A 12,637-nucleotide genomic window follows, 5' to 3' on the forward strand; every position below is an offset into this window, starting at 1 on the left:
CTAAATGCAACTCAAATGAAATTTAGCTTAAATGTGAATTTGAATTACACGTTAACCGCCTAATTTTTTTTAAAACCAAACTAGATCGTCCAAGCCCAAACAAAAATTGAATACCATTTTCATGTTATGGTGCTCGAATTCGGATTTGGATGTTGAGGTTAACAATTTTTTGGACAAGGATTTAGTTAATCACCTTACTAACGCAGTAACGCCCCTAATAAATATTGGAAATTATGGATAATTTATGCTCATGGGAGTGTTCAAATATGGCAAGAAGTGTCTAAATAATTTAATGACAATAAATGCATTGTCAATAGTCTCACATAGAAAGTGATACTCACTTTAAAAGCATTTATAAAGACTTAAAAACATTAAACTCAACAAATGAGTTAAAGAGGATAAAGTGCCACATGAAAAAATATGGTGGTCCCAAACATTAAACATTATGCCACATGTCTCATCCAAACAATCACCCGCCTGTGTTGCCACCGGCTCCGACTCCAGGACCGGGTCCGAGGCCGTGGGCGTATAGGCGCTAGTGGCGGCTTGTAGGGTACACTTGAGCACTTAGGCACGATACATCGGAGTAATCGGACTACTCGCAGCGTTATACGGCAGTGTCGATGGCGCTCCGACAGGCGGCCGCCATGCAATGACTTAATTTCCATTGCAAACTTATGCTGAAAATGTGTTGTTTCATCAAGAGTTGCAACCTTATGAAACAACACATGCATGGCCTATAAACACAATATTCAGTATTCAAAAATCATTACAAAAAACTGTACATCCTCTTCTCATAATTCCAGACACTCTTCCTTGCATTCGAATTTTCACTAGTCTTGTGCAGATTCAATTAGAAGACTTAATTATCCTGGATATTCTTATGTTCCAACACTAAGACTACAAAGAGAATGCTTGAAATATTTTTAAGAAAAATGACACCATTCACGGTTCAGAATTGAATACATTCAACTTTAACGATTTATCTAACAATAAATTATAGTAGAATTTTTGTTTTTGAATTTATCATATTTCAAAGACTAATATAGGATCATAAAATGATTTTGGAGTGTTTCTTCACCGTTCTTTCATTAAATGAAGCAAAATTGCAAAAGACATAAATAAATCATACAAAATTGCAAACTCAAATTAACTAAAAAATGAAGCAATTAATGTTCTTCAACAAGGTCATTACATGTTCAATATAGGATACACACTCTTATGACTATTTATTTACTCACGGTTTGTAGAAGTATGAGCAATTGCAGAAAAATATAAGAGGCTCCTCCAATTGTAGCATACTTCAACTTCTCTTTTCCTTCAACTTCTAAGAAATCTTTGTCTTGTGAACGATTAAAACCTCCAACTAACCATCCAAGATTTCTATAACCTCCCTTATACAGCTTTGAAGTTGCTGTCATTGACCTGATGAATCACTCACCAAAAAACACCAATAAAATCAGTTTTAATCTATAAAACACGAACACAGACAAAGACACCAATACTGAATCACAGGTGTTGGTGACATGTCAGAATCTCTGTGTGTCTGACACTATCTAGGACATGAATACCTTTTTTTTAGAGATGGAACCAAACCTATATACTAAATAACTATACTTTGCACAAAAAGAAAACATCCTTATTCTTACCTTAATCCTTCTCCACATGCCACAAGAACCTTAGTGTCTTTCCCAGGAACAACACTCTCCACTTGACTAAGAAACTCAGAGTTAAACGTAGTAAGATATTGACCAGTCCAAGCACCAATATAACCAAAATGCACCCATTTCTTAAGCAAAGTTAAAGGACCATTATCCTTATCTTCAACAAACATTGGCACGTGCAAGGAGCCTTTCACACGTGCTTTCTCTCTCTCCCAATTGGGTCTAACATCAAGGAGAATGAATCCTTCTGAGTTCATAACTGTTGAAGCATCTTTTGGCAAAATAGTTCTAACTGTGCCAGATTCTATGAGTTCTTTGAAACTGTTGGTTTTGGATGTAGCATTGGTAATAACATGAAATCTTGTGGTTTTTTGTGTGGTTGTAGTGAAAGGGTGATCTTTGTGATATAGAATTGAAGTTCTGAATGAATTGTTCAAATGGGTTGTCATATTTTGATGTTACGAAGGATTTGATTCAACTGTTTTGATGATAAGAACCGTAGACATTGGCTTTGTGAGCTTTCTTTTTTGTCGGTTTGCTACTTGCTTTTTTATCTTCTATATGTGAAGATTCAAACACATTATCTTCTTCTAAATCTTATTTTTATTTTTATATATATTCTCATACTAATTAAATAAAGCTTTGCCAAACAATTTTTTATTTTTACCTTCTTACTTTTTGTTGTCTACTATACTCTAAAATATCCGAGGAAAGTATATATGATTTTGTATTTGACTTTTGGTAAATTTGTTAGGCCACTTTTAGATAAACTTTATTAGGAAATTTTTTTTAATGCAAAATTAAATAGAAAATATTAAAGTTGGTGGTGTAGTGTGAATTTAATACTAAAGTTATTAGTTGTTTCGACAATTGATTTAGTGGTTTCTTGAGTTGATGAGGAGATAAATTAGTAAGTATGGTTAAAAAACAAAAGCGATTCTTAATTTTGGATTCTTAGACTATTCTAGAGAATGTTTATTTATTGTAAAATATTTTTAAAAAACTAAGTTTTGTTAGTGTTAATTTATCCAACATTTTGTACTTCTAAGAAGTTAAATGCTAATTGGTCTATAATATATATATATATATATATATATATATATATATATATATATATTATATATATATATATATATATATATATATATATATATATATATATATATATATAATTTAGTGAGAAAACTCATAAAAAATATATATGTATCAGCCTAATCAAAAAAGCAGATATGCGGTAGGGATGATAATGAACAGGGTTTGGGTAGAGTATTATCGTTGCTATTCAAGAATCCAGCAATTTTGAAACACTGAAGTTGAAAGATTTGACTGGTTCGTTGGAGGCATATGAGTTGAGAATTGTTGAAATAAAGGGCGTTAAGATTCGATACAGGCACTGCAAGCTCAAAGATGGAAGAAGCATGGTGGTTCTAACAAGTTCAGAGGCAAGATTCAGAGTAAGAAGTCTTGGTTGAATCCTTATAAGCATAAGATCGGTTATGAATCCTTCAAAAGAGGAGAAAGAACTTCGACTAATAAAGAAGAAAAGAAAGGTGTGCAATGTTACAACTGTAGAAAAAATGGGGTCACTTGGCCAAGTATTGTTGGTCCATAAAAGACAAAGGAGCGACTAAAGGCAAGGACGAAGGAATAAACCTTGCACATTAAGATTCAGATGATTCTAAAGATTTGGTGTATATGGATGTAGTTGCAGACGAATATGTCAACTCCAAGATTTGGTTCTTCGACACAGGTTGTTCGAACCACGTGACTGGTCTAAGAGAGTGGTTAGCAGACTTCGAAGAATCGAAGAAGAGCAAGATAAAACTTGCAGATAGTAGCTCGTTGCAAGCAGAAGGTACAAGCAACATAGTTATTCAGAGGAGCAATGGTGGAAAAACTATGATCAAAGATGTACTCTACGTATCTGGAATGAAGTGCAATTTTCTTAGAATTGGACAACTGGTCAAAAAAGGTTTCTCAGTCGTGATGAAAAATGGTGCCTTAGAATTGTTCGACACAAAGAATAATCTGGTCTTAAAGTCTCCGTTGTCGAAGAGCATAACATTTAAGATCGAGATTTGCTCGATAGAGATATAATGCTTGAAGAGAGTTGTCGACAAAAAGGATAGTTGGTTATGGAATTTGAGGTTTGGCAATTTGAATTTTAGGTCACTCAATCAGCTAATTACTTAAGAGGTGGTAAATGGCATACCAAGTCTTGTGATTCACGACAAGCTCTGTGAAGGTTGCTTAGTAGGAAGCCATCCAGAAATTCTTTTGCTTCGGCTGTACCAATGAGATCCTCTTACATACTAGAAGTAGTACATTCATATGTATGTGGTCGTTCGATGATCATATCATTGGTGGAAACAAGTATTTTGTTTCATTTGTTGATGAGTATAGTCGAAATTTGTGGATCTATGTGATCAAGCGAAAGGACGAAGTATTAGAAATCTGTAAGAGATTCAAGAACTTGTCGAAAACCAGAGTGAAAAGAAGATCAAGGTGGTGAATACACATTTGAGACGTTTGAAGAGTTCTGTGCAGAACATGGTATTGATCATTAGGTAAATGCTCCTTACACGCCTCAACATAATGGAATAGCAGAAAGAAGAAATAGGACAATATTGGATATGGAAAGATGCATACTAAAGCAGAAGAATTTGCCAAAATCCTTATGGGGTGAAGCAGTCACCACTTCTGTTTACATTCTAAACAGGAGCCCTGCTGTTCGCTGTGAATTTTGGCGAACAACCTCTGGTTTACCAAAACTTGTAGAATTGGGTTACTTGCAGGATCAACCACACAAATCCTAGGACATGTGCAAAATCTAAATGGTCTTGAAGATGTCTAAAATCACTTTCATATCTTTCATTTCTGTTCTCTGAGTGTTTTACGTCGAAATATGTTGATTACAATGTTAAGTGGATGTAAATTTAACAAGATAAAGTAAATGGCGGAAAATAACTGACGAAATGTAAAGTGTCGAAAAGGATAAAGTGCAGAAAGATAAATGACTGGAAAACATAAAAGAGATTTGTAAAGAACTTTGAACTTTATAAAATAAACTTTGAAGGAATTGGTGTTTGTTTACACATACATTTTCAAATATGACTCTTTTCTCTCACACGGGTACTTTGAGTGTTTTCAGGAATTTTGTATAAGTAATTCTTCACACCTTTTTTAGATAATAACTACCCTATATATACACAAATAACATAACTGTTATTAACGACTAAATCCTAAAACTATGACACATGGCTCTCCTCCTTTCGCCAGATGCTTCCACGCGTCTTCTGCCAAACGTCACAACCTTTTAAATTCAAATTTACTTTTAAGTCGAAATGACGTCTTCCTTCAGGATTTTTGTCGAATTATCAACATACTGCAATGTTCTCCCTATCTGTCAAAAGTGCTTTTCCTAGGTGCAAACATCTTTGTCGAAATGACGAAACTTCCATTTTGTCGAAGTGTCGAACCATACTTATTAATCAAATCGTTTCAACCCATGTCATCATTTGTCGAAAAAAACATTTCTTACACCACATCTCATGGCGTCGAAAACGCACGTATACAAATTGCCCCCCAGCAAAGACGTTTCGACCGTTGTTCTGGAGAAACAGTCATTTGTTGTCAATCAGTGTTTTGATGCCATGTCATTTAATCTTCATTAAATGCAAGTCTGATAATCTCAATTCCCAATGCAGGTTCATCATTACACTTTCTCCACAATGTCACGTCTAGCCCACGTTCACAATCTACTTCCATCATTTCCTCACATCATGGTTTCTTTTCAACTTCCACCTCTTTATCATTTCCATCAGAAATGGCCACGTGTCCCACTAACACCATTACATCTAAAACGTTTCAACATCTTCTTCCTATAAATACCCATAAACCTTTTCTTTAAACCTTTTTACGTTTCAGATTTCCTTTTTTCATACCCATTTCTCAAGCTTTTCACATTTTCTGAGAAATCTTCTTCAGTTTTTTCCAGCAATGGCGCCTCAAAAACCCTTAAGCAGTAAACACCCCAAGAAGAAACAAGACTCATCTTTTCCTCCTGTGCATGATTTAAAAGGGCCAATGACCATTGGAAATCAACAGTATGTTCCGGAACCTCCAAATGAAAAGGAAAAAGACTGCATCTATAAATCTCAGGTACTAATCCCTGTTCTTATTTCTGGAAATTATCACGCTATGTTAGGTCCCCTTCCAAATCCAGAGATTAAACCAGAGCGTTTAAGAGAATTTTTTCCATCTTACTTTCACACAAAACCCATAGGCGCTGGAAGAAAACCTCAGCCTAAAGAGAAAGTTGTAGAACAAAAAGATTCATCGAGTTCGACGGATATTGGAGAGTTGGACTTAACCTATTTGAATTTTCCCAGGATATTTAGAACCTGCCCATGGTCGAAAGATCCTTCTGACTACGTATCTTGGTTAGATAAAATCGAAAAAGTTAAAGGGTCTTTTTGGAAAGAAGTAGGCATTTTCGACCTTATCCAGTTGTCGAGAGTAGGACCCAATATCTGCCCAAATATGCTTTTGGCTTCTCTCTACTTTTGGGATAGTACTTACAACACCTTTCACCTTCCTTGTGGGATGGTTACGCCTACCCTTTTCGACGCAGCAGCCATTGTTGGTCTTCACCCCAATGGTATAGATTTCGACCCTACTGTCTTAAGTGAAGATACCATTGCTTTCGAGACTAGCCTTGCACCCTACTCCTTATTCATGTCCTATTACCATCATAAGAGTACCACTGAAGTTTTAGATGTCGAACATATAGCCTTTTTGACACTATGGCTGTCCAAATATGTGTTCTGTTCTCGCTCTCTTCAAGTTGCCAAGAGATTTATCACCATAGCCAATCAGCTTCATGCAGGCACGAAACTATGTTTGAGCGAAATGATTCTGGCGAATCTCTATGAATCTCTGAGCGAGAGCGTACATTTCTTAAAGAACACCAAATCCCAAGGGAAAATCAACTTATCAGGACCTTTTTGGCTCTTGCAACTATGGCTCAATGCCACCTTTGAAGCTAGTCTTCCTGTAGCACCAGAAATAGATGAAGAAGAAGTAAACAATAGGACTGTCGAATGGCCAAGATTAGTGCTACTAACGCCAACTGATGAAGGAATCAGCCTTCGACAAGCTTTTAAAAGCTATGTTATGATGTTTGCTAAAAGTCATCAATTTACTTCGACCATGGCACCTTTTGCTGATAGAAAAATCGGACCTAAGTGGTTTACCCAACAGCTGCCCTTGGAGATGCAAAAGGACGAAAACACATTTCTGAATGTTTGGGAATCGTTCTTGACCCCTAGGCTCCTTTTTTCTTATCGTAACACCACTAAAACCAAATTGCTTTGATAGTTTATCAACCCAACCTTGTTTCTAGACAATTTGGTCTAATCCAAATCAAACCTCAACCTATATTCCCCAAAAAGGGGTCCATCATCTTTTATAACTCCCTTCACACTGAAGACGAAGGCAAAGAGCTGTCGAAGAAACTAGCTGATGCTTCTCTCGACATTCGACCAGTTATTTTTCGACCATCATTCTTATGCACTCCTGAGTTTGATGAATGGTGGAAGGATTATTATTCCAACAAATTTTTTGACGTAGCTGCTTTTGCTACACATTTGACAAATGCTTTCGCTTTTGTGCAGGATCGGACCAAAAAAGGTATTCCACGACATATTAAGGAAATACAGAAATTTCAAAAATATTTTGAAACTGCGTATAAACCTGATGATCTTAGTCGAACCATATGCGAAGCAGCGGCCGAATTAAAACGTAAATTGACAGAGAAGTTTAAAAAACTGTCATTGCCTTCCAATCTTTCACCAGAGGCGCGCTATGACCTGGCTTTCAATTGTCATCCACCAAAGTTTCCTCCTTTGCCAACTGCTGACTTTGGGGTGGCGTTTGGTTTTCCACTTCCAGACTGGTTCCTTTGTGGGGATTTTATGAAAATTCTTCGTCAAAAGTATCAAAAACCTGCTGAGCGTGTGGTTCCGACTAAGTATCATCTGGGCGAATATCCAGGACACCTTCATATTGGAATAGAACACGTTCGCGTGGAAGATACCATTCTTGAAGGTGTTCACAGAAAAATATGATTTTTTCTTCTGTTATTCTAACTGTCTTATCATGTATCTCTTATATTTGTTTCTGAATTTTCTTTCTTTCCTTAGCCGTGAAGATCCCTGCTAAGAAAGCTGCTGTCGAAGCGTCGCCCAGTACTGCTAAGAAGCCTTCGACAAAGGTACAACACTTTTTTTTCTTATTATTTTCCTTCCATTATTCAAAACTAACTGGCTTTGGCCTGTATGACTAGGTAAGTCGAAAACCCTCAACAATCCAAAAGAAGAAGAGTGAAGAGGAGAGAAAAGAGGATAAAGTCCCTAATGAAGAGTCTGGTGATGAATCTCCAGAGTTAGTCCCTCCTCCTCAGAAGAAAAAGAAACTCACGAAGGTTTCTTCCCAAAGGTCCATCGTCAACCCAATCAGGAAGGATTCTGCCAGTACTTCTCCTGCCAAGCCTCAGTCGAAAGATACGGGGAGTGGGAAATCCGGTTTTAACACTGAAATTCCTGAGGTAATTTTTCAATTCGACAGCATATGTTTACCTTTCCTACATCTTTCTTCTAAATCTTAGAATTTATTTTTAGGAACAAGTGGCTGTCGAAGGAACGTCTGAGAAATTTTTGGAGGAAACAGCGCCAGAGGGAGATATCCCCGCCAGTGACCATGACATGCAAACCGTAGAAGAATTCGACACTACAGTGGGTGAAGCTTCTGAAGATGAATCTCCTCCTCATCCAGAATTACATGTTGCACCTCAGGGTGATGATGTTGAAATGGAGGTTGTAGTCGAAGATGATCCTGAAGATGGAGCTGCCAGAGATGGGGACAACCAGTTGAAACGAACAGAGGTTGAGCCTACTTCGACGCGAAACACTCCACCTGCTCCTGACCGGGCCCAAGGGAGTGGCAAATCAACTGGTTCGACCAGTTTTTCTCGCGAGGAGCTTGAGAATCTCAAAGTGCAAAGACCTTTGGAGTATCTGAAAACCATGCTTAGCACCCGTTTTAATTTTCAGGATTCTTCGCAGAGTAGTTCGACCACTTCTGGGGCAACTTCTGAAGCACCATCACTTGGCAACCTCCTGACCAAAATCAAAACGAAAATCCTTGATGTCGATTTGTTTAAAGTCTTGGAAGAAAATTCCCTTGCTCAAATTGGTCTTAAGAAAATTCTGAAGCAAGTGAATGTCCTGGAAGCTTCTGCTGAGATTGGAAGTTTTGTGATGGAGCTGATGACTCTCATTGACTTGGCCACTGCAGATCTCCATCGTCAAAGGGATCTTACCAATCAAATCTCCTCCAAGTCTGAAACTCAAACTGCTGAATGGGATGCTGTTTCGACTTCGACTGACAAAGTTTCAAAATTGCAAAAGCTCTCTGAAACGTATGTCGAAGAAGTTGCTGCTTGCAATGACAATATTCAAAAATGGAAAACACAGATAGCAACACTTCAAGAAAAGATCTCTCAAGAGGAGAAACGTAAGGCATCCATTCAGCAACCCAAGCAGAGCGAGATTGACGAAGAATTGAGGGTGGGTATTCGACATGCAGAGAAAGCCCATCAACTTAGTCAGGAGATTGAGACTCTCTCTACTCACAAAAGTCTTTGTGATCATCGACTCCAACTCCAGAGGCAGAAGTTTGCCACTTTGAGGGATACTTTTGCCAATTTTAATTTTTAGTCGAATTTATTTAGCAACTCTCAGCCCTTTGAGGCTTTCTTTGTAATAACTTTTGAATGCCATTTTTATTTGGCCCATCTTATCACAATTATGTTTTGCACTTATTCTGTTACTACTTTTACTTCCTGCAATATAGGCTTATATTTTTTCAAATACTTGCCATTTATTCTTAGGATTCTCTTATCCTTCTCTATTTCTTCTATTTCATACGCGCCGTTTGAAAATGTTCTCAAGACCTGGAAAGGTCCCTCCATTTAGGAGACCACTTTCCCATTAATTTATCCTTTCGATCCATAGGAAGGATTACTTTCCACACAAGATCACCTATTAAGAAGGTCTTGAATCTTACTTTCTTGTTGTAAAATCTTTCGACTCTCTCCTTTTGTCTTCTTATTAGGTCTAGCGCGCGCAGCCTTTCTTCGTCTAAATCAACTAGTTCGTCCATCATCATACTCCAATATGTATCTGATGGGATTTCATGATGCCTTTGCACTCTGACTGACTGCAGATATATTTCGACTGGCAAAACTGCATCGTGTCCGTAAGTCAACTTGAATGGAGTCGAATTCGTTGCCTCTTTGGGGGACGTTCGACAAGCCCACAAGGCTTGATCCAAAGTCTTATGCCAATTTCTAGGCTTTTTCCCCACATGCTTCTTAATCAAGTTTATCACTACCTTGTTGGCTGCTTCAACTTGCCCATTTGCTTGAGCGTAGTAAGGTGTCGAAGTAAGGAGCTTAAAACCTGTTTCTTGTGCAAACTTCTGCATGTTTTTACCGGTGAACACAGATCCTTGATCTGTTGTTATTGTCTCAGGTATCCCAAATCTGTAGATTATGTATTTTTGGATAAAGTCTATGACTGCTTCTTGATCCACATTCGCCAATGGTATGGCTTCGGTCCATTTTGTGAAATAGTCTATCCCAACCAAAATGTACCTTTGCCCTTTTGAGGAAGCTGGTCGAATCTCCCCGATCAAGTCCAACGCCCATCCTCTGAATGGCCAAGGTTTTATAATTGAGTGCAACTCACTTGCAGGGACATGAGGTATGCCTGCATGTACTTGACATTCCTGACAACCTTTTGCGAATTCGACACAATCTTTCAGCATTGTTGGCCAATACATTCCTTGTCGAAATAAAAGCCACTTCATTTTGTGACCTGCTTGGTGCGCGCCACACGCTCCACTGTGTACATTCGACAAGGCTATGTAGGCTTCGTCCTCACTCAGGCATTTCAACAAAACTCCTTCTGCAGTCTTTTTGAATAATTCATTTCCCAAAAGTACGTAACTCAAAGCTCTGTATTTTACCTTTCTTTCCGCTTTCTGATTTGGGTCTTGTAGATAATCCTTGACAGGCTTTCTCCAGTCTGTTATTCCGAATCATCTATGTTGAATATCTCGAAGTTTTCTTCGTCACCGTATCCTAATCTTATTGACTCTAGATCTGATGGGGACAACTTGGTGGACACGACTCTTCCTCTGACTTCAATGGCTTCTTCTAACTTTTCCTTCGACACTTTGTATCCGGACGCTAGTTGAGCAAGATCATTCGCTTCTTGATTCTTCAACCTGGGAATGTGCCTGAAGACGACGTTGTCGAATGCTTTGAGAAGTCTATTGGCTATTACAAAGTACATGATTAAATTTTCTTTCACGCACTTATACTCTTTCGTCAACTGCTTTATTACCAGTTCGGAATCACCCATTATTTCGACTCTCGTTGCCCCCAATTTCAACAAGATTTCAAGTCCAGCGATCAAAGCTTCGTATTCTGCTTCATTATTTGAACACAGACTTTCAACTTTGTACTTGAATTTTGTTGGAATTTTTTCAGGAGAAATAATCAACATCCCAACGCCCGTTCCGTTTTTATGACTGGAACCGTCGAAGTACAGTTTCCAAGGTTCCAGTTCGACGTATTCCACGTCTTCGTTTATAGAGTGGTCCGCTATGAAATCAGCGACCACTTGTCCTTTCACTGCTTTTAAAGGCAGATATTTCAAGGAGTATTCTGTTAAAGCTAAAGCCCACTTTCCAATTCGACTATGTAAAATAGATTTAGATAACATATACTTTATTACGTCGAAATGGGAAGAAATATATACATCGACAGGTTTTATATAATGCTTTAGTTTGATACAAGAGAAATATACACACAGGCATAACTTTTCTATAATGCTATATCTAGTTTCGACATCGTTCAGGACTCTACTGAGATAATAAATGGCCCTTTCGACGCCATTCTCATCTTCTTGACACAACATACTTCCTAATGTTTTGTCTGATGCCGAAATGTACAATCTCATATTTCTTTTTCTGCAAGGAGACATCAGGATTGGGGGATTAGCCAGGTACTCCTTGATTTTGTCGAAAGCCGCTTGCTGTTCTTGCCCCCATGCGAAGTCTTCTTTCTTTAGTCGAAGTAGAGGAGAGAAAGCCTGTGTCTTCCCACTGAGGTTGGAGATGAATCTTCTGAGAAAGTTGATTTTCCCTAGCAGAGACTGCAACCCCTTTTTGGTTGATGGCGCTTTCGCTTCCATTATGGCCTTGGCTTTATTTTCGTTTATTTCGATCCCCTTCTTATGGACCACAAAGCCTAAGAAATCACCCGCCTGCACACCAAAAGCACATTTAAGTGGGTTCATTTTCAAACCAAACTTCCTCATCCTTTCAAAGGATTGTCGAAGATGATCTATATGATTTTTTCCTGAAACAGACTTAATCACAATGTCGTCAATATACACTTGCATGAAAGTTTCGATGAAGTCATGAAAGATGGAATTCATGGCGCGTTGGTAAGTCGCTCCAGCGTTCTTTAAACCAAAAGGCATTACTACCCATTCGTACGTTCCTATGGCTCCAGGACAACGGAAAGCCGTTTTAGGAACATCTTCTTCAGCGATAAAAATTTGGTTGTAGCCAGAGTATCCGTCTAACATACTTAAGTACTCATGGCCGGCTGCAGAATCTATGAGCATTTCTGCCACTGGCATAGGATATTCATCCTTTGGGGTAGCCGAGTTTAAGTCTCGAAAATCAATACATACCCTTAGTTTGCCATTTTTCTTAATTACTGGAACAATATTTGCAATCCATTCGACATACCTGGTTGTGCGGATGAACTTGCATCTTAGAAGTCTTTCGACCTCTTCTTTATTTTCGACAGGATTTCTGGTGCGAAGCGTCTCGGA

At 38.1% G+C, this 12,637-nt stretch overlaps 1 protein-coding gene across 1 annotated transcript; it reads right to left on the minus strand.

The window, feature by feature from the left end:
• Positions 1 to 1,122: 1,122 nt before the first annotated feature.
• Positions 1,123 to 2,248, minus strand: LOC127105992 (rhodanese-like domain-containing protein 10). The gene is given in 3 exon segments (XM_051043216.1): positions 1,123 to 1,286; positions 1,289 to 1,425; positions 1,650 to 2,248. Coding segments are annotated over 3 exon segments (654 nt in total). The 5' UTR covers positions 2,114 to 2,248; the 3' UTR covers positions 1,123 to 1,233.
• Between the last annotated feature and the right edge of the window lie 10,389 nt (positions 2,249 to 12,637).

The sequence above is a fragment of the Lathyrus oleraceus genome, chromosome 7, assembly GCF_024323335.1.
Source record: "Lathyrus oleraceus cultivar Zhongwan6 chromosome 7, CAAS_Psat_ZW6_1.0, whole genome shotgun sequence".
NCBI classification, from domain to species: Eukaryota; Viridiplantae; Streptophyta; class Magnoliopsida; order Fabales; family Fabaceae; genus Lathyrus; species Lathyrus oleraceus.